General features: G+C 36.6%; 3 protein-coding genes across 3 annotated transcripts; 2 read left to right on the forward strand and 1 right to left on the reverse strand.

Annotated features, from left to right (window-relative positions):
- Positions 1–4,348: 4,348 nt before the first annotated feature.
- Positions 4,349–6,917, reverse strand: LOC126616492 (uncharacterized). The gene is made up of 2 exons (XM_050284565.1): positions 5,939–6,917; positions 4,349–5,177 (listed from the first exon to the last, which is right to left on the reverse strand). Exons 1-2 carry the CDS (start codon positions 6,218–6,220, stop codon positions 4,719–4,721), a joined length of 741 nt encoding a protein of 246 aa, XP_050140522.1. The 5' UTR covers positions 6,221–6,917; the 3' UTR covers positions 4,349–4,718.
- A 2,092-nt stretch (positions 6,918–9,009) lies between these two features.
- LOC126616561 (uncharacterized) lies at positions 9,010–16,534 on the forward strand. Its single transcript, XM_050284634.1, has 6 exons — positions 9,010–9,626; positions 11,411–12,599; positions 13,215–14,856; positions 14,943–15,073; positions 15,141–15,216; positions 15,300–16,534. Exons 3-6 carry the CDS (start codon positions 14,289–14,291, stop codon positions 15,482–15,484), a joined length of 960 nt encoding a protein of 319 aa, XP_050140591.1. The 5' UTR covers positions 9,010–9,626; positions 11,411–12,599; positions 13,215–14,288; the 3' UTR covers positions 15,485–16,534.
- A 5,733-nt stretch (positions 16,535–22,267) lies between these two features.
- Positions 22,268–22,996, forward strand: LOC126616562 (uncharacterized). Its single transcript, XM_050284635.1, has 2 exons — positions 22,268–22,419; positions 22,619–22,996. Exons 1-2 carry the CDS (start codon positions 22,394–22,396, stop codon positions 22,980–22,982), a joined length of 390 nt encoding a protein of 129 aa, XP_050140592.1. The 5' UTR covers positions 22,268–22,393; the 3' UTR covers positions 22,983–22,996.
- Positions 22,997–25,116: the final 2,120 nt, after the last annotated feature.

A 25,116-nucleotide genomic window follows, 5' to 3' on the forward strand; every position in this document is an offset into this window, starting at 1 on the left:
TTGGAGAGATTCTTAACTACAAATGGAGATGTAACCCGATAAGTCTACAACACTCCTCATTGGAAGAGAAACTTACATTTCACAGATTCACTATTCCGTCCTCCCCCACCCCCTCACTTGACTCTGCTCACACAATGAGTGTTGTAGAGATAATGGAAAATCCATAAAAAAAATGTAACACGCTCTATCTTACGTACAATTTGAACACTAGTTCTACTTCAAGTACTATAAAAATAAGAAAGAAAACGTGCAATTTATTTTCTATAAGTCAACGATTATCGTTTATGATATTTGAATTCATGAACTCGAAGTAGAAATTATATGCCACTAGATCGATCAAACAGTTATTAGCAATTGTGCACATTGTCTAACATGAAACTTTTGCCACTACATTCCTTTTCATAATAGTTGATCATGCTGTTAGTACATAATTACTTCAACCATGAGTCAAATTACAATTTCATACCTCATATTAAAATTTACAATGTTATACCTTATTTTACGAATTTGTTAAAATGTCAAACTTCTATCAAATTTTCTATCAATTTTTCTATTAAATGTTAACGTGACTTGATTTGGGCACACTTTCTACTCTAACTAGATAAAAAAATTAATTAAAAATTAAAAATTTAAAGACAAAATCATTTAAATATTTTTATTTTAAAAATGTGAGACCCACTCCCAACAACCCATCTGGGTTCTACATCTCTCCCAGAAGAAGGAGGATTATCTGCCATTCTATTCTCATTTTCTTTAATCCACTTCTCTTACACATTGTTTTTTGTTTTATTATTTCTGAATAAAAATTAATATAAGATGTTGATGTTGTTTAACCGTTCAAATAGAAGAACATGGAAGGGTAGAGAGATTAGGAGGGTAAAGAATCCTCTCCCTCCCAAACCCTAATCCGTATCAACATCCAGTTCCTTGAGGTTCGCCACCGAGAACTACGCCATGGAGAAAGGACCTAGATACAGAGCCTACGCGGAACTAAGAGAATCGCGGCTAGGGAGGAAGCACATGATCCCAGAGGAGCCCGAAGAACCCCGAATCGAAATCGACCCCATTGAAGAAACAAGTCAAATTTAAGACCCAGCTGACCAATTCGCGAAAAGGGTCTTCCGTTCTCGCTCAATCGGTGCCCAATTTCTCAGATGTGTTGCGAAAAGAGAACCGCAAGCCGCCGTCGAGGCTTCCGTCGATGCAGGAGATGACACGCCGGCAAAGAGTTTGGCGAAAGCAGCGCACTGGGTATTGTCGAATTCGAGAGGGAGTAAATCGGCGAGCGCGGGGGAGAAGACAATGGCGGAGGGGTCATGGCGAGGAAGAGCTACGCGAGTACGGAGGAGTTGAAGGGTTTGTCGTCAATGGCAACGGTGGAAGGGAATGCTATTGGCAATGGCAGAACAATACCAAAGACTCTTTGGGTTTTTTTTTTTAAAAACTAACGAAAAGTTAATTTTATATTTTTTTAGTTTTAATGAAAAATACTAATTAAAGATGTAATGAATAGTATTAAAAAAAGTGATTTTTTGTTAAAAATAAATATTACCGAATGTGTTTTGTTAAATTTTTTTTTTCTTTTCTCTATTCATTCTTTCTTTGCTGAATATTTGTTTGATGTTTTATAGCTTGGGAATTTGCATACATTCGTTTTCCTGCCTATGCGTTAATATCGGAGAGAATTGAACCATAAACTTATTCTAATCGTAACTCATTACCCCCCTCCCCAGTCACTTGGACTTCTTAGAGCAACTCCACCCATGGAGCCCTCCCCCTGGCAATCCACTATTGAATCCACCATTTTGAACAGTAACTGCCTTAAATGAATAGTAACTGACATTAATGAACAGTAATTGCCATTTGCATCTCCACCCTTGGAGCCCTCCCCCCTGGCAATAGGCAATAAATATTAGTTTTTTTTGTTTGTTTAAATAATACAAAATAAAATTATTTGTAATTTCGGATAAGATTTTTTAAATCGTTCTCGTTGCGTCACGTGTCATTTTATAAAAAAAACAATTATTTTTAGCGATGGATTTCGATAAGATTTTTATCCAATGTCATCGTGCCACGTGTCGTTATCTTTTGAGAATCTATGACGATAGATTTCGATCAGATTTTAACTCGTTCAAAATTGCGCCACGTGTCTTTATCCGAAAATATAATTATTGGAGATCGATTTCAATAAGATTTTTATCCAATACGATCGTGCCACGTGTCATTATCTTTTCAGAATCTTTGAGGATAGATTTCGATCATATTTTTAACGAATGACGGCATGCCATGTGGCCTTATCTACAATCCAATCCTTTCTGAATCATCCATATAATCCACCATCCATCCTCACAAATCTCACACCAATTTTCTCAACATCTCTATCTCATTAATCATAGTTTCTGCTTCTTCTTCACCATCCATCATTACAATGTCTTCTTCTTCATCATGTGGGAAATCGATCAGCAAGAGGAAGAATTGTTTAACCAATCTGAAGGAATGTTCAACCTTCAGATAGCCGAAAATGAGATGGAAGAGGATGAGGAGCGTAGAAGGAGAGATGACGAAACAAGAATGGCCAGAGCCTCACATTCCCGTCGAGTCATCTAGACTGTTGCTCAGATATGCAGGCCCAACCGTTCAAGAAACCTTGATAGAAGCAGGCAACGACGGGGTGAAGAGCTGTTGGACGATTACTTTGTCCATAACAGTGCATTTCCTGATACGTACTTCAGACGCCGTTTTAGAATGGAACGACATTTGTTCAACAGAATCATGACTGATGTTTGCAACCATGATTCTTACTTTGTACAAAAGAAGGATGCTTGTGGTGTTATGGGTCTCCTGCCTGAGCAAAAAATCCCTGCTGCGTTGCGGATGCTTGCGTATGGAGCATCTGCAGACCAAGTGGATGAGATAACGAGGATGGGTAAATCAACCATTCTTGAGGCCCTGATGAGGTTTTGCGGAGCAGTCGAATCTTTGTACACCGCAGAGTACCTCCGAAAACCTACTCGTTGGGACTTGCAAAGGCTTCTGAAGAAGGGCGAGATGCGAGGTTTTCCTGGGATGATAGGAAGCATCGATTGTATGCACTGGACGTGGAAAAACTGTCCAAGTGCATGGCAAGGCGCATATGGGGACAGAAAAGGATCAAAATCTATCATTTTGGAGGCAGTGGCATCTTTCGATACATGGATATGGCACGCCTTTTTCGGGGTTCCGGGGGCTCAAAATGATCTCAACGTCCTTGCCCAATCCCCAGTGTTCAACGACGTCCTGCAAGGAAAGGCACCAAAAGTCACGTACGTCGTCAACGGACGTAGGTACGAAAGGGCATACTACCTAGCTGACGGCATTTACCCACGGTGGGAAACATTTGTCAAAACAGTGCCACGTCCGCGAAGTGCAAAGGAAAAACACTTTGCAACCTGTCAAGAGGGGTGCAAGAAGGATGTGGAGCGTTGTTTTGGTATCCTTCAAGCTCGTTGGGCGATCGTCAGAGGTGCTGCCAGAATGTTTGATGTAGAGTCACTTCGATCCATCATGATGACGTGCGTCATTCTTCACAACATGAGTGTGGAAGATGAGTTCGATTATGATGCGGTTGATGAATATGAGCCAGAGCTAGACACGATGAACAATTCAAGAACACGGATATATTTTGCGCATGATGCCACCGAAGAACCCGTGCAACACGACCCATTAGAAAGGGATGGACGTTACAATGAAAGGGTCATTCAACGATATACTGCACTTCAAAGGTCATCTATGCACATTGATCGACAAATTGACTTGATAGAGCACCAGTGGGCATTGAAACAAGCTGAAGATACTTAAGTTTATTTAGTATGTTTGTTTGTATTTGGTGTGTTTATGTAATTTTATTTGGTGTGTTTATGTAATTTTATTTGGTGTGAATTGTTTGGTGTGTTTATGTAATTTTATTTGGTGTGTTTTTTGTAGTGAGTTTTTTATTATTTCGTATGTTTATGTAATTTTATTTGGTGTGTTTTTTGTAGTGAGTTTTTTATTATTTCGTATGTTTATGTAATTTTATTTGTTGTGAATTGTTTGGTGTGTTTATGTAATTTTATTTGGTGTGTTTTTGTAGTGAGTTTTTTATTATTTCGTATGTTTATGTAATTTTATTTGTTGTGAATTGTTTGGTGTGTTTATGTAATTTTATTTGGTGTGTTTTTTGTAGTGGGTTTTTTATTATTTCGTATGTTTATGTAATTTTATTTGGTGTGAATTGTTTGGTATGTTTATGCAATTTTATTAGGATAAATATATTACGAAATTAAATACATGTACTCTCACTTTTAATAAAGTACTAACTTCAATACAATGGAAACAACATAAATAATAAATTACATAAGTACCCTATTCCGATTACATGGAAACAACATAAATAATAAATTACAACCCAAAGTGATTGGAAAACTATGGGCTCCGATTACAAAAGTACCCTATTCCTCACCACTTAACCAATCTGTGGTGCTAGGATCATCTTGTCTTGTTGTGCTAGGACCATCTTGTCTTGATCTCGCTTCTCTTGCACGCCTCCTTTGCACCACATCTTGCTTCTCCGACTGCCAAAAATATTTAGAATTTGGAGACATCCCTTCTAAACGCGTGTTCATAATGTCACGATCTCGTTGTGCAATTCTTTCTTCTCTAAGCAACTCCCTTTCTTGCCTAAGTAGCTCTCTTTCCCTTTATTCAGCTTGAAATGCTTGTTCAATAGCTGCAGCTTTTGCCTCATCTCTAGCCTTGTCAGCTTCATATTTCGCCAATTCCCGCGCCAACGTCAATTCACCTTGACGAGCAAGTTCTTGCATGTACTTTCCATAATCATTCTTGGAAGCACTCCCTTTCCTCTTTGAAGCCTTCTTACCTAGAGGCCTAATTGGATAACGGGTCGACCCCGACGCTTGTTCAGGAATGGGCGTTTCAGGCACTTCTTCTCCATCTTCTTCATCAACATGGGGGCCATGATCGGGTGTAGAGTGTGGAGGGGTGCTGTGTAGAGGGATGCTATTCATGCATACTTCTGGACCAACAGGCACAACTTTGAATTTAGGACAATCTTTAACAATATTCCAACATTCCCACCGGGTGAATGATTTGTTTTTTGATTTGATTTTGGCACCATACCATGCTTGTGCTTGAAGTTGCTACAAATGATTAATAATGAAATTATTAGGTAACAAATAAATAATACAAACAAATGAATAATAATGAAATTATTAGGTAACAATTAAATAATACAAACAAATAATAATAATGAAATTATTAGGTCACAAATAAATAATACAAACAAATAATAATAATGAAATTATTAGGTAACAAATAAATAATACAAACAAATGAATAATAATGAAATTATTAGGTAACAATTAAATAATACAAACAAATAATAATAATGAAATTATTAGGTCACAAATAAATAATACAAACAAATAATAATAATGAAATTATTAGGTAACAAATAAATAATACAAACAAATGAATAATAATGAAATTATTAGGTAACAATTAAATAATACAAACAAATAATAATAATGAAATTATTAGGTCACAAATAAATAATACAAACAAATAATAATAATGAAATTATTAGGTCACAAATAAATAATACAAACAAATGAATAATAATGAAATTATTAGGTCACAATTAAATAATACAAACAAATAATAATAATGAAATTATTAGGTCACAAATAAATAATACAAACAAATAATAATAATGAAATTATTAGGTCACAAATAAATAATACAAACAAATAATAATAATGAAATTAGGTCACAAATAAATATTGCAAACAAAGAAATAATACAAACAATTAGGTAACAAATAAATGAAACAAACAAATAATTATAATCAAATTAGGTAACAAAATAATAATACAAACAAATAATTATAATATATTCTTACCTCATCCGCATAATTTGCCCCACTTCGAACATTATTACTAGCTTGTGTCAAGGCATCTCTCCACGTAGTAAAGGAATGACTAAGTATTTTCCAACGACTGGATATCGATTCTTTGGTTCTTTTCCCACTCATTTGCTCAACAAATTTGGTATGAATTAAACTCCACATTTCTCGCAATTGCATCTCATTACCCGTAAGGGAATTATGAGTAACTTCAACCCAGCTAGTGCACAACGCAACATCTTCAAGAAGCGACCAATTCGAACCTGCATCAGTAGCCATTTTGTGGAAAAAAATTGGATTGAAACTTTGAGAGAAAGATAGGAATTTAATTGAAAGTAGTTGAGAAAATATGAAATTGTGGTGTAAGGTAGATGGAGAAGAAGTGGTATTTATAGAAAAGTAAAAACAAATTTTTACAATTTTTTTTTCAGATTTTTTACATTTTTTTCGGATTTTTTACAATTTTTTTAAATTTTTTATTCAAATAATTAATCTCTACCGTTGGATTTAAAAATTTTGAATTCCAACACTCCAGATTGTGCCACGTGTCACAACGGTAACTTTTCTTAATTTTAAAACTATTTTTTTTTTAAATTTATAAAGCAGATTAATATCAACCGTTGATCTCAGATCGAACGGTTGATATTAAATCAGTTTTTTTTTTTTTTACCGTTGTAAATCGGACGGTTGTTATTAAAGATCCGTTACGATCGAACGGACCGTGGGAAGCCACGTGGCTTCCCAACGGTCACTGACGCGGCCACTTGCGCCTGAAATCTTGTCGGGCGACGCGCCCCCACTCGCGAGTGAGGGGCACGCGCCTGACACAAAAAAAATAAAAAAAAAGGACCGGACCCAGCCCTTGCGTCACGCTGACGTCACTGGGCTCGGGCCACAGGCCTGTCGATTTTCCACGGGCCTTGAGCTCGGGCTCCCACCCTCACTCGGGCCCTTCAACGCTGGAATTGGATTGACTGGCCCTCGGGCTCCCACATGGGGCCTGTCCCCCGTCCAAGTCCAATGGCTGGACTTGCTCTTAACAAAGTTGACATTAAATCGTCTCACCTTTTTAATGCAAGAAAAAAGGGCACCTAATTTCAAGTAAGAAAACTGTGGGCTTTTCTCGTCACAAGAGATCATTATGGGCCTTTTTTAATTTTATTTTGTGAGCCCAGTATATAAGAACAAGCTCTACTTAACTCCATCAAGCTCCTAATGGCTTTGTTTTGTTGAACAAGTTTGAATTATATATGTAGTGATGATATTTTGATATTGATGTCCAAATTTAGGCATTGCGTCAATTGTTAAATTAGATTTTAGAAAGAAAATGTGTAAACTATATTTGTGAGTCTGCAGCAACTTGCAAATGAATATCTTTCATTGGTGGACGTTATTATTCACGAAAATATTGTGTTTATATACGCTTGGCACAATTTAATACTATTGCATGCTTTGTGGTGCAACTTCATCTTTTGTGGTGGTTCAGCCTATTTTGGATCCTAGTTCGGCCACTAAATAGAAACTTGTTAATATATATATATATATATATATATGATAATCCATATGGTTCACAAATCAAGCAACCTTTACTCACCACTTGATTTGTCAAACGGAAAAGGTTCCTCTAAGTTGGAATATGTCAAATATATATACACAGATGGTTAATCATCTGTTTAATAAGAAATAAAATCTTTGTAAATTACTTGGCGTAGCTGTTTATTTTGCTTTCGGAGTATTACTTTTTTATTGTTCATTTAGATAAAGTTAAAACTGTTTATTTCCTTACGAACACATGATTCTTGCTCATGATTATTTGATGAAAAAGAGCCAAAACGCAAAGGCTAACGTCGACAGTGGCGAGACATAAGGACCAATACATACAGTGAAGAAATCAAGAAAAAAAAGTTAGAACTTCAAAGCAATTTAGCAAATGGTAAGATTACTGGAAACGCATTAAAGAATGAAAGAACAAATGAACCAGAAAGCATAGACACATAGCTTATAAGCCAAAAATATTGCAATATTGCCATCAATCGTCATTTAATTATGGATTATTTCAAGACAAGCCCTTGCAATTCATAATGACCAAGTACACTCAAGGCATCACAAAGAACCAATTCAATTCGAAACATAAGATACATGGAAACATAACGTAAGGAAAGAACTAGATGTGTATAAACTATGAAGCAAAGGATTGAATATGTCCTTCGCTTGAAGTATAAAGCAAAGGATTGAATATGTACTTCACTTAAAGTATAAAGCAAAGGATTGAATATGTTCTTCACTTAAACTATGAAGCAAAGGATCGAATATGTTCTTCACTTATTATGAGAAAGTTGGATCACAACTACTATGAATCAAAGGATCGAATATGTCCTTCAATTATTATGAGAAAGTTGGATCATAAGTTGTGTAAGGAAAAATGTTGTGAAAGTATTTCAAACCACATCTGGTGTATTGCAGCCGGCCATCGTCATTTTTTTTTCCTTCTATCTACTTGAGAGAAAATTGAGAGAACATTCAGAACTCGATCGACATGGAAGGGAAGCTTGCAGAAACTGTGTTTACTTTTTCTGTTGAGGGAATACTGTCGAAAGTGGCGTCACTTGCTGCTCAAGAACTCAGTCTCGCTTGGGGTTTCAAAGCTGAACTCAAACGGCTTCGCCAGTCATTACTCAACATTCAGGATTTCTTGGGAGCTGTTTCCGACCAACCATAAGATCGGGTCAAGGCGGTGGAGGAGTGGGTGATGAAATTTAAAGGTATAGCTCATGATGCTGACGACGATCTGATGGATGAGTTCGACTACGAAGTGGTTCGCCGTAAAGTTGAACTCCAAAATCATATGAAGAGAAAGGTAATCAACTTCTTTTCACTCTCCAATCCACTTGCATTTTGTTTGAAAATGGCACATAAAATTCAGAAGATCAACCAGTCCTTGGTAGATCTCAAGGGCGAGGCCGCTTTCATTGGTCTAGTTTCCAAGAAAATAGATGCAACCCCTCAGGAATCTAGATGGGACAGACAAACCAACTCACTCATTGGCAGAGATGAAATAACCGTTGGAAGGGAAAAGGTTGTGTCAGAAATAGTCACAACCTTGACCGACTCCCGAAGCAACCAAGAAAATCTTGCGGTTATGGCCATCGTGGGAATGGGAGGCCTCGGTAAGACAACATTGGCCAGGTCAGTTTACAATGAGAATTCGATACACAAGTTCTTTGAAAAGAGAATATGGATTTGTGTATCGAACGCTTTTGATGTCAATTTAATTCTACTCCAGATGTCAGAATCTCTTAACCCTCCAAAAGCTCCTTCAAAAAATAACTAGAATGCAATTCTTACAAACCTGAAAGAAGAGTTGGAAGATAAAAGATACTTACTCGTACTTGATAATGTTTGGAATGAAGATCCTAAAAAATGGGAGAATTTGATGGAATGTTTGTCAAAGCTTTTTTTTGCTAAAGGATCCAAAATTGTTATCACTACTCGCAGTGGCAAAGTTGCATCAATCTCTGAAAAACTACTTCCACGACATGATGTGGGAAAACTTTCTGTGAATGAATGTTGGTCCATTATGAAAGATAGAGCTTTCCCCAATAGTAGTGCTCATATAGCTCCTGAGTTTCAAACAATTGGAAGGGAGATTGCTAAAAATTGTGGTGGTGTTCCATTAGTGGCAAATGTGCGTATTATTATTAAGGAAAACTAATGAAAAAGACTTGAAAACTTTGAATTTTAATTATAAGGACAAAATAAAGGGTAAAGTGAATAGTATCATGATTGACTTTTTAGTACAAAAATATGTTTTTTCGTTAAAGTAAACAGTACCGGGAGCTTTTCGTTAAAGTTCCCTTATTATTATGTATCATAACATGGAATTTGCTCCCTTTTTATTTTTATTTGTTTACATGTTTTCATTTATAAATTAAGACAATACTTGCATCCGCACCATGGGGTACACCACCTTATCAATTAAATTAGTTAAGCGACTTAAATTGGATGAATTATTTTGTTATGACTCAAATTGGATTTGTTAGGCTATCTCCAATCTAATAGGTAATAGTTAAAACTTTAAAGTCAATTTTAATGTTAAATTTGACTCTAAAATTGACTTGGCTTGAACTATGTGTAGGAATTAGCTAGGATTGGTTAGGATTGGACTTTATTTTGTCTTATATTTGGTGTTAACTTTGGATTGGAAAGAGGATAGTTCCTAAATTATTACCTGAGTGAAAATTAGTTTCTTAAATTATTTTTCTGGAAAAATTAGTCCTTAAACTAATAAAAATATGTCAATTACATCGCTAATATTAGATTCGAAGTTAATATTCAACTTTTCGTTAATTTAAGTCATGTGACTTGCATGTGATACACTTTGGAGGTAGACTGGAAGGTGTTTATAGTTTAAAGACCTTTTTTTTTCCGAAGAATTGTGAAGAAATAGTGTATGAAATAAACTTTGGAGGGTAAATTAGATGTTAGATTTGTAACTTATATGCAATATTAAGGTCTTATATGCAAGAAAATGACAACATTACCCTCTAAAATGCATGAGGTGACTTAAGTTGACAAAAAATTGGATAAAATAGCTTTCAATATAATATTAGAGATGAAATTATCAGTTTTTATGAATTTAGGGACTTATTTTACCAAAAAAATAATTCAATGACCTAATTTTCACTGAAGTGATAATTGTTTTTTTGAAAGGGGTTAAATAACGAAGTTTAAGGTGGTGCAAGTCTGGCCACTTAGTACTATGATCTAGTGGTATTCCTCTTCACTTTTAAGTTAAATGTATTAGGTTCGATTTACGGCAAAGGCAAATTTGAATCACATTATTACTAGATTATTGTGAGACAAGCCCACCCCCTCCTCCTTAATGTAGACAATATCTTTTCTTTAAAAACAAAAACAAAAAGGTGGTGCAAGTCCGGATTAATCCGGTTCTTATATAGTCCCATGTTTAGCAAAAGGCGGATATGTGTTAAATAGGGTAATCCGGAAAGTTAATTCAGTGAAACAAACATACCTGAAGTGTTATGTCATACTCGATGCACATTAAATAAGAGTCAAATATAATGTTTGACGTCAAACGTATAGTCATATCTGACTATTTGAGACAAATTTAAAATCAAATATGACTTTGCACTTAATTCTAGAGTCATAACTCAAAATTTTTTTATGCATCAGATAGAGTTGAGCCAAATTTAATATTTAAGTTTTATGTACATTGAAAATAGCCTTAGGTCATGTATTTTCTATACTGTTTTAGAACACCTTGAAAAGTTTATATCTAACTAAGAAACTATTTTTTGTTTCTGTCATATTTTTCTCCTTATTTTTCATCCGATATAAAAGAAATGGTGGAGAACATTATGCAGTTCGCACAGATCCAAAAATCGTTGTAGTCATAGTTAAACTACTTTACTCTATTAATCGATGGAAACTCAATAATTCAATCAACAGGTTTTGGGAGGCATTTTGCACACTAAAAAAAGTATTGAAGAATGGTCGATTTTTAAAGACAGTAGAATATGGGACAACCAAGGTCTTAAATGCCGATAATATCGGCGATATTTCGCCAATATTATCGGTTTTTCATGGTAACGATATTTTAATAGGTATCCAATGGGTTTTCGTCAAAATATCGCGATATTTCCGAAACTATCGCGATATTTTGGAACTGTGCTAATCGGAGAAGAACAGGAGAAGAACGCCGGAGCTTCTACAGCTCCGGCCGACTGTAAAAGAGCACCCTAGACTCCGATCTAGGTATCAAAATGAAATAGAAGACGAGATGAATGTTTTTATAAAGTCCGTTTGCCGTGAAACAGTCTGAGGTGTTCGGAAAGTTCGTCGACACCCACGGCCTCGCCGGAGATGGGTGTGCCTATTCCCGAGCCGATTTCGTCCCAAAAACCTTGCAAAAACACGATTTTGAACTTAAATTTCACATATAAGCTTCAATCTAGAATGGAAAGAGGCAAACCCGAAGCTTACATAACCGGAGAAATTCAAGAACCTCGCCGGAGTTCCTGCGTTCGCCGAGTTGCAGAGACGAGAAGGAGAGGGAGAAAGACGAGGTTGCTGATGATGATGGGTGTCTTCCTGAAGCAGGTACGATGGTGTGCGTGTGTGTATGTGGGTCTCGGACCCTCGGTGCAGAGAGAAAGAAGAGAGAAGGCGCCGACGAGGGAGGAGCAGAAGGCAATGTGGGAGAAGGATCGAGAGACCTTGGGTCTCTGTGCATGTGTGTGGGAGATCTCTGTGTGTGTGGGGGAGAATGGAGAAGGGGAAGAAGGGAGATCAGAGAAGAGAGAAGGATCGAGAGAGAGAGACTGTGTGCGTGTGTTGTGTTGTGTTGTGTTGTGTGCGTGTGTGGTGGCATGTCGGTGTGTGTGTGTGGTTGGGTCATCTGACTCACACTCACCTGACAACTTTTACAATCACTTTTTACAATTTCAGACCATGGACAAAAATGAGTGCTTTCATAATGAAACCGTGTGCCACTGTGAGTCTGTGATATTCTTTCACATTCTCAGAGGTGGAGTATCAGAGCCATTCAGAGCATTTTCGTTTCTTCTTCTTCCTTTACCCTTTTCAAAGCCATTCCAGATTCATTCCAGAGCTTGAACACAAAGGTTCCATATTTAAAGTAAGTTTACAAATTTATATTTATATTATTGTAATTTATACAACAACAAAAAAAATTGTGTGGACTCGTATGTTAATTTTTTAAGTAATTAATACTTGCATGTTAATTTTTGTAAGTAATTAAGTAATGTTAACAATTACATGTTAATTTTTTTAAGTAATTAAGTAATGTTGTATAATTATTCCCTAGGATAATTTTAATATGTTTAATGTTATTTATTATTTTATTAATATTAGGTTTGATTATCAAATTGGATTATTATTCATTAATATTAGGTTTTTTTTTATTATCAAATTGGATTATTATCAAATTGGATTATTCATTAAATTGGATTATTATTAAATTGGATTATTATCAAATTGGATTATTATTCATCACTATGTTTTATATTAGGATTATTTTTTTATCAAATTGGATTATTATTCATTAATATTAGGTTTTATTATTCCATATTATTTTTATAATTACTTAAATTTTTACAATCATTTTCTTTACTTCGTATTTAATTCTTCTGTAGAATAACTTTATTATTTAGGTTCTCTTATATAACCGTCATCACTACTATATTTTTTGGCCAAAAAATAATTGTCTAATTTTCATGAAAAATAAATATAGGTACGTTTAAGATGTCCAGTGGAGTTACTAAACGTGATCCGCTTGGGAACATGGAGACCCAATAGACGGAAACAAACATGGCACAATTTGCAAATATTGTGGTCGGGTAATGAAGAGTGGCGGAGTGACACGACTTAAGTACCATCTTAGTGGATTAGATCCAGCAAAAAATGTCCAACGATGCGATAATGTCCCCCCAGAAGTGAAGGCATTCCTCAGCACATTATTAAAAAATAAAAAACAACAGAAGGAAACGATAACACATGGAATGGAAAATATTCGAGCTGGGCTACGAGGAGAAGTCTATGGCCAAGCGGTTGACAGTGATGATGATGACGATGAGGACGAATGTGATGATGACATGGGACCTGAAGAATGACGCAGTTTGAAACAAGCATTACGTGCCTCCAAATAGTCAGCATGAGAAATAGAACACCTTCATAAAATTCCTAATAGAGCACAAGGTTTCGGGACAAGTGGTGGTGCACAAATGAGACGGGGAGGCAGTCTTAGAGAATCACAACCAACACCACCAATAACCACAAGTTTATATAAGTTATCCAAAGCACGTCAAAAGAGTGTTTGGAGTTATTTCACTGGAGGTAATGTGAAGGAGGGAATGGGGCGTCTAATTAGTAAGTTCTTTATCTATGAAAATGTCCCTGCTGAGAAATCATCATCACATCATTTCAAAAATATGGTAGTGGGATGTCAACAGGCCGGTGTTGGAGTACAACATCCCACTCCCTATGAGATAAGAAACAAATATTTGGATATGGAGTATAAAGACATTGGCGAGTATGTTAACAAGTTGAGGTCAAAGTGGGAAACTAATGGTTGCACAATCATGTGTGACGGATGGACTGGCCCGACCAGATTGTCTATCATAAACTTCATGGTATACTCCAAGGGAAAGACAATTTTTTTGAAGTCTGTTGATGCTTCAGACCATATAAAGAACTACAAGTATATTTACAAATTATTGAGGGATGTAATCATGGAGGTGGGAGAGCATAATGTTGTCTAAGTCGTGACCGACAACGGTTCTGCATTTGTCAAAGCTGGAAAAAGTTAATGAAGCATCATAATGTGTTTTGGACATCATGTGCAGCACATTGTATTGATCTCATGTTTGAGGCAATGGGGAAGAGAGAGAATGTTGCTACTGTGGTAAAAAGAGCTAGAACGATCACAAATTATATTTACAATCAAGGTTGGTTGTTGGCAAAGATGCATGAATTTTGGAAAGGAAACATTATTCGTCCAGCTACCACTCGATTCACCACCAACTATATTGCATTAGACAGCCTACTTAAGAAGAAAGCAGGGTTGAAGCAACTATTCACTAGTGACGATTGGGCCAACCACAATTTGAGCCGCTTAAATGCAGGTCGTATGGTGGAAAGTATAGTGCTTGATCATGCTTTTTGGACACAATCAGAACATGTGTGCCAAGTGTTTGAACCTCTTTACAAAGTTTTACGAATCGTTGACACAGAAGTGTATCCTACTATGGGGGCAATATATGAGTTGATGCGTGTAGTGAAGGATGAATTGGAAAGAAAACATGGTGCAAGGTGGGTCATAAAGATAATTGAAGACCGATGGTATAAAACATTATACCACGATTTGCATGCAGCAGGTATAAATTATGTCATAATTTGCAATTCATTTCTTTAGTTGCATAAGTATTATTTCTCTTATTAGAGTATGTGTTTCTTTGAACAGCATATTATTTGAATCCTCGATACCAATACAGACCCGGTGTTGGAGATGATGATACCCTTATACGTGATGTACATAATGTATACTCTAAATTAGACCCTGCATCACCAGCAGTTGGCCAATTTGGAAATGAGGTACACAATTACTTAAATTATAATAATTACTTTGTTGGATTAAACTAACATGATTTATTGAATTCAGCTAACATGGTTTAAAGATGCAAGAAGAACTTTTGGAGAACCAACATCAGTTGCTGCTCGAACAAAAATGTCTCCTAGTGAGTGTAAACATATTTCTCGATAAGTTTATAATAGAATTTGTTGGAGTTATTAGGCTTACCGACATTGTTTTTCATTGTAGCTGAATGGTGGATCATGTATGAGACAGATGCACCAACTGTGAGAAAGTTAGCAATCAAAGTATTATCACAAACAGCTTCTTCATCTGCTTGTGAAAGAAATTGGAGCACATTTGCACTCATACACACAAAGCAAAGAAATAGGTTGGCTCATAGTCGGTTGGAAAAATTAGTTTATTACTACTAAAACATGAAGCTTCAAATTCGGGATAAGGAAGCAGAAATAGATCATGTCGACTGTGGTGACCTACTAGATGTGTTTGATATTGTTGCTGAAGATGATGATACAGAGGGTAACCAACTTTATCAATGGATTAGACCTCTTCATTTAGATGATGATGAAGGCAACCCAGCTCCCATAGTTGCTGAAGAAGCACGTAATGAAGGGATAAATGTAGAAAGAGTATTAGCGGAGGAGGTGGGATCTAGCAGCGCTGACTCTTTGGAAGAACATTTGCGCCCAAGACCAAGAAACACTGGAATTCCACCTTCTTCCAATCCTACACAACCACAACATCGTGCTGATACTAATGATAGCTCTAGTACAAGATCAGGAGGATACTCACCTACCACCGGATGTAGGAATGATGAAGGATATAGTGGAGCTGGAGGTAGTGGTGGTGGATATGGAAACTATGTTGGACCACCTCTCGGATTTATGAGCCCCTTCACTGGTGAGGCAAACTTCACGCATGCAACACAAGATGAGGACCATGGCAGTAGGCGGGCAGAACCAGGAATTGGTGTCATAGGGAAAGACTATACTCGTAGAGAAAGAGGCAAGAGGATTTTGTCAAGTCAAGAAGATGATTCGTTATCTATAACTTCAGACTCTGTTGGAGTGGGAAGTAGTAACTATGGTTATACTCATAACCAACCATTTCCCTACCCTTCATATCCCATTCCTGTTGGGATGGAATCGAGCGACTCATGGAAACAATCCGAGACTCAATCTTCAAATGATTTTGCTTATGGACAAGGTCAACCAATCTCGGATCCATATGGGTGGCATGTTAACAATTACATGCAAAACTATTTTGGGGATTTATCATTTGATAACTACTCTTCACAATACACTCACTCTACACATAGAGATGATGAAGATAGTGAAAAATTTGAACCTTATAGGAACTCTATGTGGTACTAAGTCACTCATGTATCTTACCATGCAATGTATAAAGTGTAAAATATTGTACTAATTCATTATATATAAATGATTATGGTGTGTTTAAACTTCTTTCATTAATTACTACATATTTTCTACACTCATAATGTTTGCCAGCTCGCTATATAATCAACTTGATAATGTTAAATCCATCATGCAATGCATTTCCTTCCAATTTTTTGTGATAAACTAATAGATAATTGACTAAATAAACATCCTGCAAAGTTTCAATAAAAATTTCCAAGTTTTTCTTACAATTTCCGTGGTTTCCATATTATTTTTATCGATATCGATATTATCCCGATATTTCCATGTTTTCGGACTACCGATATTTCCGATATCATCGATATTTAATACCTTGGGGATAACATATCAAAAGGAGGAGATAGAATTATGCCAGTCTTGAAGTTGAGTTTTGACAATTTAGATTCATCATAATTGAAGCAATGTTTTGCATATTGCTCATTGTTCAAGAAAGATTTTGAAATTCAAAGAGATAACTTGATTCAACTTTGGATGGCTCAAGGACTACTCCACCCTTCACTTGGCAAAAGTAAAGATATGGAGGACATAGGCAATGAATATTTTGATATTTTATTCCAAAGCTCCTTATTTCAAGATGCTACAGTGAGTGACAATGTCATTGTATCAAAATCCTAAAGCTTGACGAGTGACTTATGTGGCATAGATAATACACTTGATATTTGACTTGTTGCTCGGGTTTCTACTTCCCTGTTGAATAAAATTCCAAAAATAAGTGCTAGGAAGTTGCGGTCGCTGTTTTTCGACGGTGGTGAGGTTCCTAGTAACATTCTTCCACGATTCGCAGCTTTGCGCATCTTAAACTTAAGTAATGCTAATATTGAAGAATTTCTAATTTCAGTTGGAAGGATGAAACACTTGAGGTATCTTGACATTTCCAAAACAAGATTCATAGCACTCCCCAACACTATAGGTAAGCTCTATAACCTACAGACGTTAAAAGCAACAAATTGTGCCCTTAAAGAGTTTCCAAAAGAATTGCAAAACTTGATCAACCTGAGACATATTTATTTTGATGAGAGTACGAAATTTCCGCAGGGGATAAGGCGGTTGACTTGCCTTCGAACATTACTTTACTTTTCAGTGGGTAATGAGATTGGTCGTCGAATTGAAGAGTTGGTTGACTTGAAACAATTGAAAGGTGAATTAATTATTTGTAATCTGGAGCACGTAAAGAATGGAGAAGCAAAGAAAGCTAAGTTGGAGGATAAGACGAAAATATGGCATTTAAGATTCAAATGGACAGAAGATAGGTCAATAACCAACAACAATGAGGATGAGGATGCATTGGAAGGCCTTCGACCGCATTCTAAGTTAGAGAGCTTATATATTGAAAATTTCATGGGCGGTAAGTTTCCATCGTGGATGATGAGTAGGTCATTACTGCTCAACAACTTGAAGAAGATTCAGTTACTTGGATGCAACAAATGTGAAGGAGTCCCACTGCTCGGTCATCTAGCCAATCTTACAGAGCTTAAGATTGACAGTATGGCTAACTTGAAATGTGTTGGAGCTGAGTTCTATGGTTATGATTTTGTCCGCAATGTAGCCACGACAAGTAAGGATATAATTTCTTTATTTCCTGCACTAAAAGTATTAAATATTTCTAGGTGTGGTGATCTAATTGAATGGATGGAAGCACCAACAGTGTCAACACAAAGAGTAGTGGCTTTTCCTTGCCTCGAGAAGTTGGATATCCAATATTGTTCCAAGTTGAGAAATGCTCCAAGTCATTTTCCATTTCTTCAAAAGTTGGTGATCATTTCTAGTGAGAGCGGAAAACTAATAGAAGAAGTAAGCAATGGAGTAACAACTATCACTTCCCTCGAAATTAAAGATATTAAGGAGCTTACGTGTTTGCCGCAATGGATGTTGAAGAACAACAATAATCTCTCATATGTATTTGGTTGTTGCTGTTCTCTTGAGAGATTGGTTATTCGTAATTGTGAAAAGCTGAGGCATTTGGCGGATGGGTTAGATACACTCCATCTTCTTGAGGAAATGACCATTAAGAAATGTCCTAGTCTAGAGTTGATTCCAATTACACAGGGCATGGCATCTCTTCGGGAATTAAGTATTGGTTATTGTGAACGATTGTCAAGCCTACCGAGTGGGTTAGAGTACTGCACCTCTCTCCAAAAAGTGAAAATTGGGGAATGTAATGGACTATCAGGCCCACTGAGTGTATGGGCCTCTCTCGTGGAATTGATAGTATGGAGATGACATCAATTGAAATTAAATGCGGCGTTACCACCTCGCTTCAGAAGTTGAGAATCTATGGTTGCACAGAATTATCAAGCTTACCTGCTCTTCCACAACAATGTTCCTCTCTTGAGGCATCGGAGATAGGTAGTTGCCCAAAGATAGCATGGTTTGGTGTCCAAAGTAGCAACATTAGTCTACAATCTTTTTCAGATTTGCGCACCATGACTTCCCTTCGACATCTGTGGATTGAAGATTGTGAAAGATTAGAAAGTTGGGTGAGCGGTCTGCAATTTCCACTCTCTCTTGAGGGGCTGGCAATAAAGGGTTTCCCTAATTTATAGATTCTTCCAAGTTTAGACAACCTCACTTCTCTCCGTTGTTTGGAGATTGTAAAGTGGCCAAAGTTAAAATATCTACCGACGAGACTACACTGCCTCCCGCGCTTAAAGGATTTGAGCATCGGTGTGGAGACTTTGACGGAGTGGAGACTTTGACCAGCCTGCAATTCCCACTCTCTCTTCAGACGCTGAGATTACAATGTTTCCCTAATTTACAGATTCTTCCAAGCTTAGACAACCTCAATTCTCTCAGTCTTTTGATTATCGGTGGGTTCTGGCAGGAGCTCGATTCCTTCCCTGATTTTCAAGTTGGATCATTAATGCACCTGACCATTTTACATTTGATCGGTTGACCGAAGCTCAAGTCTCTGCCTAAACAAATTCAACACCTCACTTCCCTAACATCATTGTGGGTAATTTTTTTTTTTGGACAAACTGCAATACTTTTCCATTAAACAAAGAGACTAATACAAGGAAAAGATAGCCCAAAAGACATCTCACAACTGAAATACAAGCCTAGCGGGAAAGAGCAAATACAGCACAAAGCCCAAAAGGCATAGCAAAAAAGTAACAGAAACCCTAAAAATAAAGAGGAAACTAGCATCCACCACCAAATCTGACGCGCCTCCATCGGAAAGCCACCACCACCAAAAATCGAACCAAAAGCAGCAACCGGATCAACGGAAAATGGGGATGAGCGAGCCACCCGCGCTGTGAGCAGCGCTCCCATAATCCTACCAAATAGTGCACAAAGCACTTTAACAGTCACCCAAAACCCAAGCACGTCACCGAGGAGAAGCACCCGGGGTTGAGTAGCAGTGGTTGGTAGTTGTGGACTCACGATGGAAGGAAACATCGGAGCAGGAGAGGTGTCTACAGAATGGTAGGGTAATTGAATTTGAAGGAGTGGAGACTTTGCCAGAATGGTTGGGTAGCCTTACATCCCTTACATATCTGATAATTAAAGATTGCAAGAATCTGATGAATTTGCCTAGTGTCCAAGCTATGCAACGCCTCACCAAATTACGCACACTGCGGATTTATAATTGTCATCCCTTTCTAAAGCAAAGATGCACCAAGAACAGCGGCACAGATTGACCTAAAATTTCTCACATTCCAGATATCACAAGTAAGTTTTTAACTTGTTGAAATCATATTACAGAGTTCATGTTAATTATATGTTTATCTCTTTTGTTCGTTTATTCATCTCAACTACTACATAATAGTTTAAACTAGTATACCAAATTTTTTTAATCCTTTTCCCTCTTCTTTTAAATCAGTTGACTGAGTCTCACATCAGTTGGATGGAAGGTAGGCAGCACCTTACCAAACTACAACAAATTTGTATTCGAAAAACCAAATTTCATGGTGTGCAAGGCCACACTTCTCCGAGATTTCTTGTATTCCAGTTGTATGTACAAACGACTCCAAATGGCTCCAACTTCCACATTGAAATGAATTCGTGTAAGTTTTCAAATCCGCACCTCCTCTTCTCTTCTAAATGCATTCTGCTCTTGACTTTTCACTTACTATAAATGTTGTGTTTTCCAGCGGCATCTATATTTCTTTTGGCATGCTGTGGCGTTTTTCAGGATGCTCAATAGCTGCAAATTGAGTACAGGTACTGATGCACAAGATATAAAGTTTCTCGCTCAACCTTCATTTCTCAATGATATACCTCAAGTTATACTACTTATCAAGGTAGCAAGCCTCTTAATTACCCCTTCATGGTATTGAACTTTTTTAATCAAATATTTCTAGAACCCAGGTAAAATCATGTTCTTATAGTATATAGAACTGCTGAAATTGCTTTCTGTTCGTTATTATCCTTATATACGAAGATATTGGACAGATATATTTATGGTTACTTGTGAAATCTGAACTGATTTTTTGATCGTATGAACTGTAATTACATTGTAAAATACCCGCATTATCGCGAGATTAGATAAAAGAATCTTCAGTTGCAATGCTAGATGATATTTTCAAGCTCTCTGTACTATCAGTTGAAAAGTTAAAATTTGTTCTGTACTATATATTTCCTAAGTTGTTTTGTTGTTAAATTTGACCAGGCAGAATTGGGAGTCTGGTAGAAACTCTTGACCGAGCATTCCTAATTTAGACAAACTGGGAAGCGCTCATCCCTTTAATTACACTGGATCAACATTCTTTGTTCGATACTTATCAGTTTGAAGGCTCGGCTCTCCATCCTATTCCCAATAAGTGGTGAGTTGTGGGCTACAAATTAATGCAAGTCTCTACTTGAGGGAGTAGAGGCTTTGCCAGATCAGTTGGGTAACCTTACATCCTTGTAGAGTTGGAATAGTTTCAAGCATTTTAGTACCAGAAAGTTGGAACTTGTTCTTTATATTTTTCTTAAGTTCTTTTGTGTTTTCTTTGTACAGGCAGAACTGGGATGCCATTCAAAACTTGTGCGTGGATCAGTATCATTCTTCAACTTTTCCCATCATGCTTCCTTATCATCAAATCCTAATTTGGATACAAATTGGTAATCTTTTATCTTTTCGATTCCAACTGGTCAATATTCTCTGTTGATACTCATCCAAATCCAAATGTATCCTTATGAGTTTGCAGAGATTTTAATTCGGTTGATTTTTTATGTTGTGTGGATCCTTAGAAGCTTGGGCTTCGTAGTGTCCCTTGTGCCCTGCATTGCTGTGAAAGGCGAGTGCAAGAAGCAGCCAACTGTTGAATAGAGGGAGAGCTTGAAATTGAAAGTGGAAAAACTATTGTACTACCCTAATTGTAACTCTCTTTCTCTCTTCAGTTGCTCTCTTAAAGACTCTTATGCTCATTTTGAAATGTAACCTACAAATTATAGTAAAAACCAGAGAAACTACTAAACATGGACGCAGCTTAGGTTACACATGCAAAACAAAGTTTGCTCTGATGCTTGTAAAATAGTATATTCTTTTACATGTAATGCCATGACGATAACGATGTCGATGCAGGCCAATAGTGGGTACTTTGGGTCACTCTTCCTGATGGTGTTTGCTCATCATTGTCTCAACACCTTAGCATTTTGCAGAGCTTTCTTCGTGCTGTGAAGGTAACACTGTCTCCTTTGAACCACTTTCTTATAAAGGATTAACAATTTTATCTTTGAGAACTAATCGTGTTTATAATAAATTGGGCATTGCAGATATGAAGGAAGTAGTCTATGTTATTTTAAGCTGAAAATTCAAGCTGCAAACAAGTTACTCCTACAAACATATGTGCATTCTCTGCCCCAATTTTCTTGGATAAAATATGACATCTTTCCTTTTTCTGCAGTTGTGTTGTAGTGGAGAACATCGACATAAGCCTCGCCGCAGCCAAAGTTGCTGGAATGAAGTGTATCGCAACCAAAAGCGGGTAACTTTTTTACATATGAACAAATGAAGAGTGCTTCCATATTTCCCACCTTCTTGACATCTCAGATTATACTTAAATTTGTTAGAAAGTTTGTCGGCATTAGTTGAGATGAGTGTAATCTTTGCTAGTCATGTATGTCAAATTTGGGTAATCAAATGGTAAACATGTTCACTTAATCGCTTAAAAACTCCGGTTTCAGGTACACAGTAGAAGACGACTTTCAACAAGCAAAAGCAGTCTTTGACTTCATTGGAGATCCCCGGAGGAGCGATTTGACTGGGGATTCTGCAGAAGACGGTCCTCCATCTACAATACCTTGGATGGTGATTAGGGTTTCAGCTAAGATAAGCGACAAATACCAATATGCATTCGTTAGTAATCCTGATGTTGATATTCCTGTTGAAGTACAAATTAGCTCTTCAAGGGCTTTCATTGGCGAATCTCTGGGTGGTGAACTATTACAAGGGGCTTTCTATTGCCAAGGCAAACTAATTGGGAATCATAACCTAAGAATTTCTTCCGCGGTGAATCATGTACCTTCTTGTAGGAGTTGTTTTATTTGATTTCCCATATTCTAGATTTGAGCAAACAGGACCACCTATAGAACAGAGAAATCATATAGGCAATGACCCTTAATGCAGAGTGACCAAGCAGAGTTACTCCTATGATGCATATGGTCCGGTAATGTAGATTAACCAAGCAGAACCATAGGTAGGAATCCAATAGTGTAGTCCTCTAATGTGTATTAACCAATGAGGACCACTTATAAAATAGAGAAATCAAATAGGCAGTATCTCACTAATGCAAATTAATCAAACAAAACCACCCGTGGTAAAAATTTCCCACCTTGTCATATTCTTGCATGGTGGAGATTCGTTTTACTTGTTAGAGATTAAGTCTTCTCAGCAGTGGCCACTTGCACTAACCTTGCCGGCTATGGTCTACGGCATCGTTAGCCGGCCGGATTTAATTATATGTTTGACAGCATCATTAGCCGGATTAAATTATATTTGGCAGGCAGATTTGGATTCTTGTAGGCTTGTAGCCACTCCTCTTCACAATTGTGGGAATTTAAATATATATTTGACGGCCGGCCAGATTTGGATTCTTGTAGAACCGATCATGCAAAATACAAACAAGCGGTTGGTGCAAGCCATCACGTCCTCACAAATGACCCACTCATTAATTATACGAATCTACCCCTCTGTTATTGGATGCACCACCTTTTTCACGTTATAAAATGTTAAACCAATCCTATCATATCATCCTCCATTGCGCTTGTATTGATATTCGAGTAATCTTGTAGTCCTAATATGAAAGAGTCTTTATCTCTAATTAACTAATCACATAATCCTTATTTAGTAAAATTTATTATGGTGGAACATAAAATATATAATTGTGATTACGAATCTCTCTCATTTTATAATATGATTGATTGAAAGATATCATAATAACTATATATAGATTATCCCTGTCCTCACAATAATCGTTCTATTATGTACTAATATAGTTTTATATTTTTAATTTATATATTACTATCGGTTCGGTCGTGTAGAACAACCTCATTGCCGGCCTTTGATTATTTTTCAGTTTCTTGTTTGTTTTTAAATGTGTAGTTTTCTTGTAATTTATCATTACATTATAAGACATTTGAACAGACATTTGATACGTTCAGTATTCAACATTATAATGGGCAATGCTAATACATTTTATATTTTATAATGTATATGTTACTATCGGTTCATGTATAACAACCTTATTGCCGGCCTTTGTTTATTATTTTAGTTTTCTCATTTGTTTTTTATAAGATGTGTAGCTTGCTTGTATTTTATCATCTATGACATTTGAACACACAGTTGATGTGTTTAATATTTACATTTTAATGGTTTTCATTGTTTTCCTTGACTATATATTAGTCTATTTATCTTTTTATTTCTAGTGTATTTGCTAAGCCGGTCTTCTTGAGTGTAGTTGGGTAAGGCAACCGCCTAGGGTCCCGACTTTTGGGTGCTCCTAATTTATATATATATATATATATATTAGTATATAAATACTGTAAAAGTAAGATGAATAACAAAGAAAATTTGGTGGCGTAGTGGAAAAGAAGACATTTATTTGGTTACCGTCTCCTGTTCTAAACATGATGGAGGATTTTTTTTTTTATAATTAAAAGGGCCACGCTAGTAAAGACTTCACAAACAAGCATATTCAAATAGCCCCCGTAAAGTAAGATATCTTTGGTTCAATTCTCGCCAAATGTGAACCTGAACCACATTATTATGGCAAGTTCATTGTGAGGCCGAACACACTCTTTGAAAGCCTAATCTAATAACAATTTAGATTATGTAAACATAATTAGTAGATTTGAGATACTTTTCAACACAGAAAGAGATAGAAGACTCGGATTTGAGATACTTTTTAACACATAAAGAGAAAATACCACTAAACTACAAACTCTAATTGGTAAATTTAGTGCAGTGTTTAAGTTCTTAATTAACATCTATGTCTCATAGTGTTATTTTACATTAGCAAGGAATAACATATACGATTAAGTACATTTTCATCAGCCACTTAGTACTACGGTCTAGTAGTATTCCTCTTCACTTATAACTGAGAGGTCTTAGGTTCGATTCTCGCCAAAGGCGAATTTGAACCACATTATTGTTAGCTCATCGTGAGGCTAAGCCTACCCCCATC

Source organism: Malus sylvestris, chromosome 3 (genome assembly GCF_916048215.2).
Source record: "Malus sylvestris chromosome 3, drMalSylv7.2, whole genome shotgun sequence".
NCBI lineage: Eukaryota > Viridiplantae > Streptophyta > Magnoliopsida > Rosales > Rosaceae > Malus > Malus sylvestris.

Coding starts and splice junctions, on each gene's coding strand:
- LOC126616492 (XM_050284565.1), bottom strand. CDS start 6,220: ATGGCTACTGATGCAGGTTCGAATTGGTCGCTTCTTGAAGATGTTGCG. Junction 5,178..5,938: donor GGGCAAATTATGCGGATGAG/GTAAGAATATAT, acceptor AATCATTTGTAG/CAACTTCAAGCACAAGCATG.
- LOC126616561 (XM_050284634.1), top strand. CDS start 14,289: ATGAAGCATCATAATGTGTTTTGGACATCATGTGCAGCACATTGTATT. Junction 14,857..14,942: donor CCACGATTTGCATGCAGCAG/GTATAAATTATG, acceptor TTCTTTGAACAG/CATATTATTTGAATCCTCGA. Junction 15,074..15,140: donor TTGGCCAATTTGGAAATGAG/GTACACAATTAC, acceptor TATTGAATTCAG/CTAACATGGTTTAAAGATGC.
- LOC126616562 (XM_050284635.1), top strand. CDS start 22,394: ATGAAGTGTATCGCAACCAAAAGCGG. Junction 22,420..22,618: donor TGTATCGCAACCAAAAGCGG/GTAACTTTTTTA, acceptor CTCCGGTTTCAG/GTACACAGTAGAAGACGACT.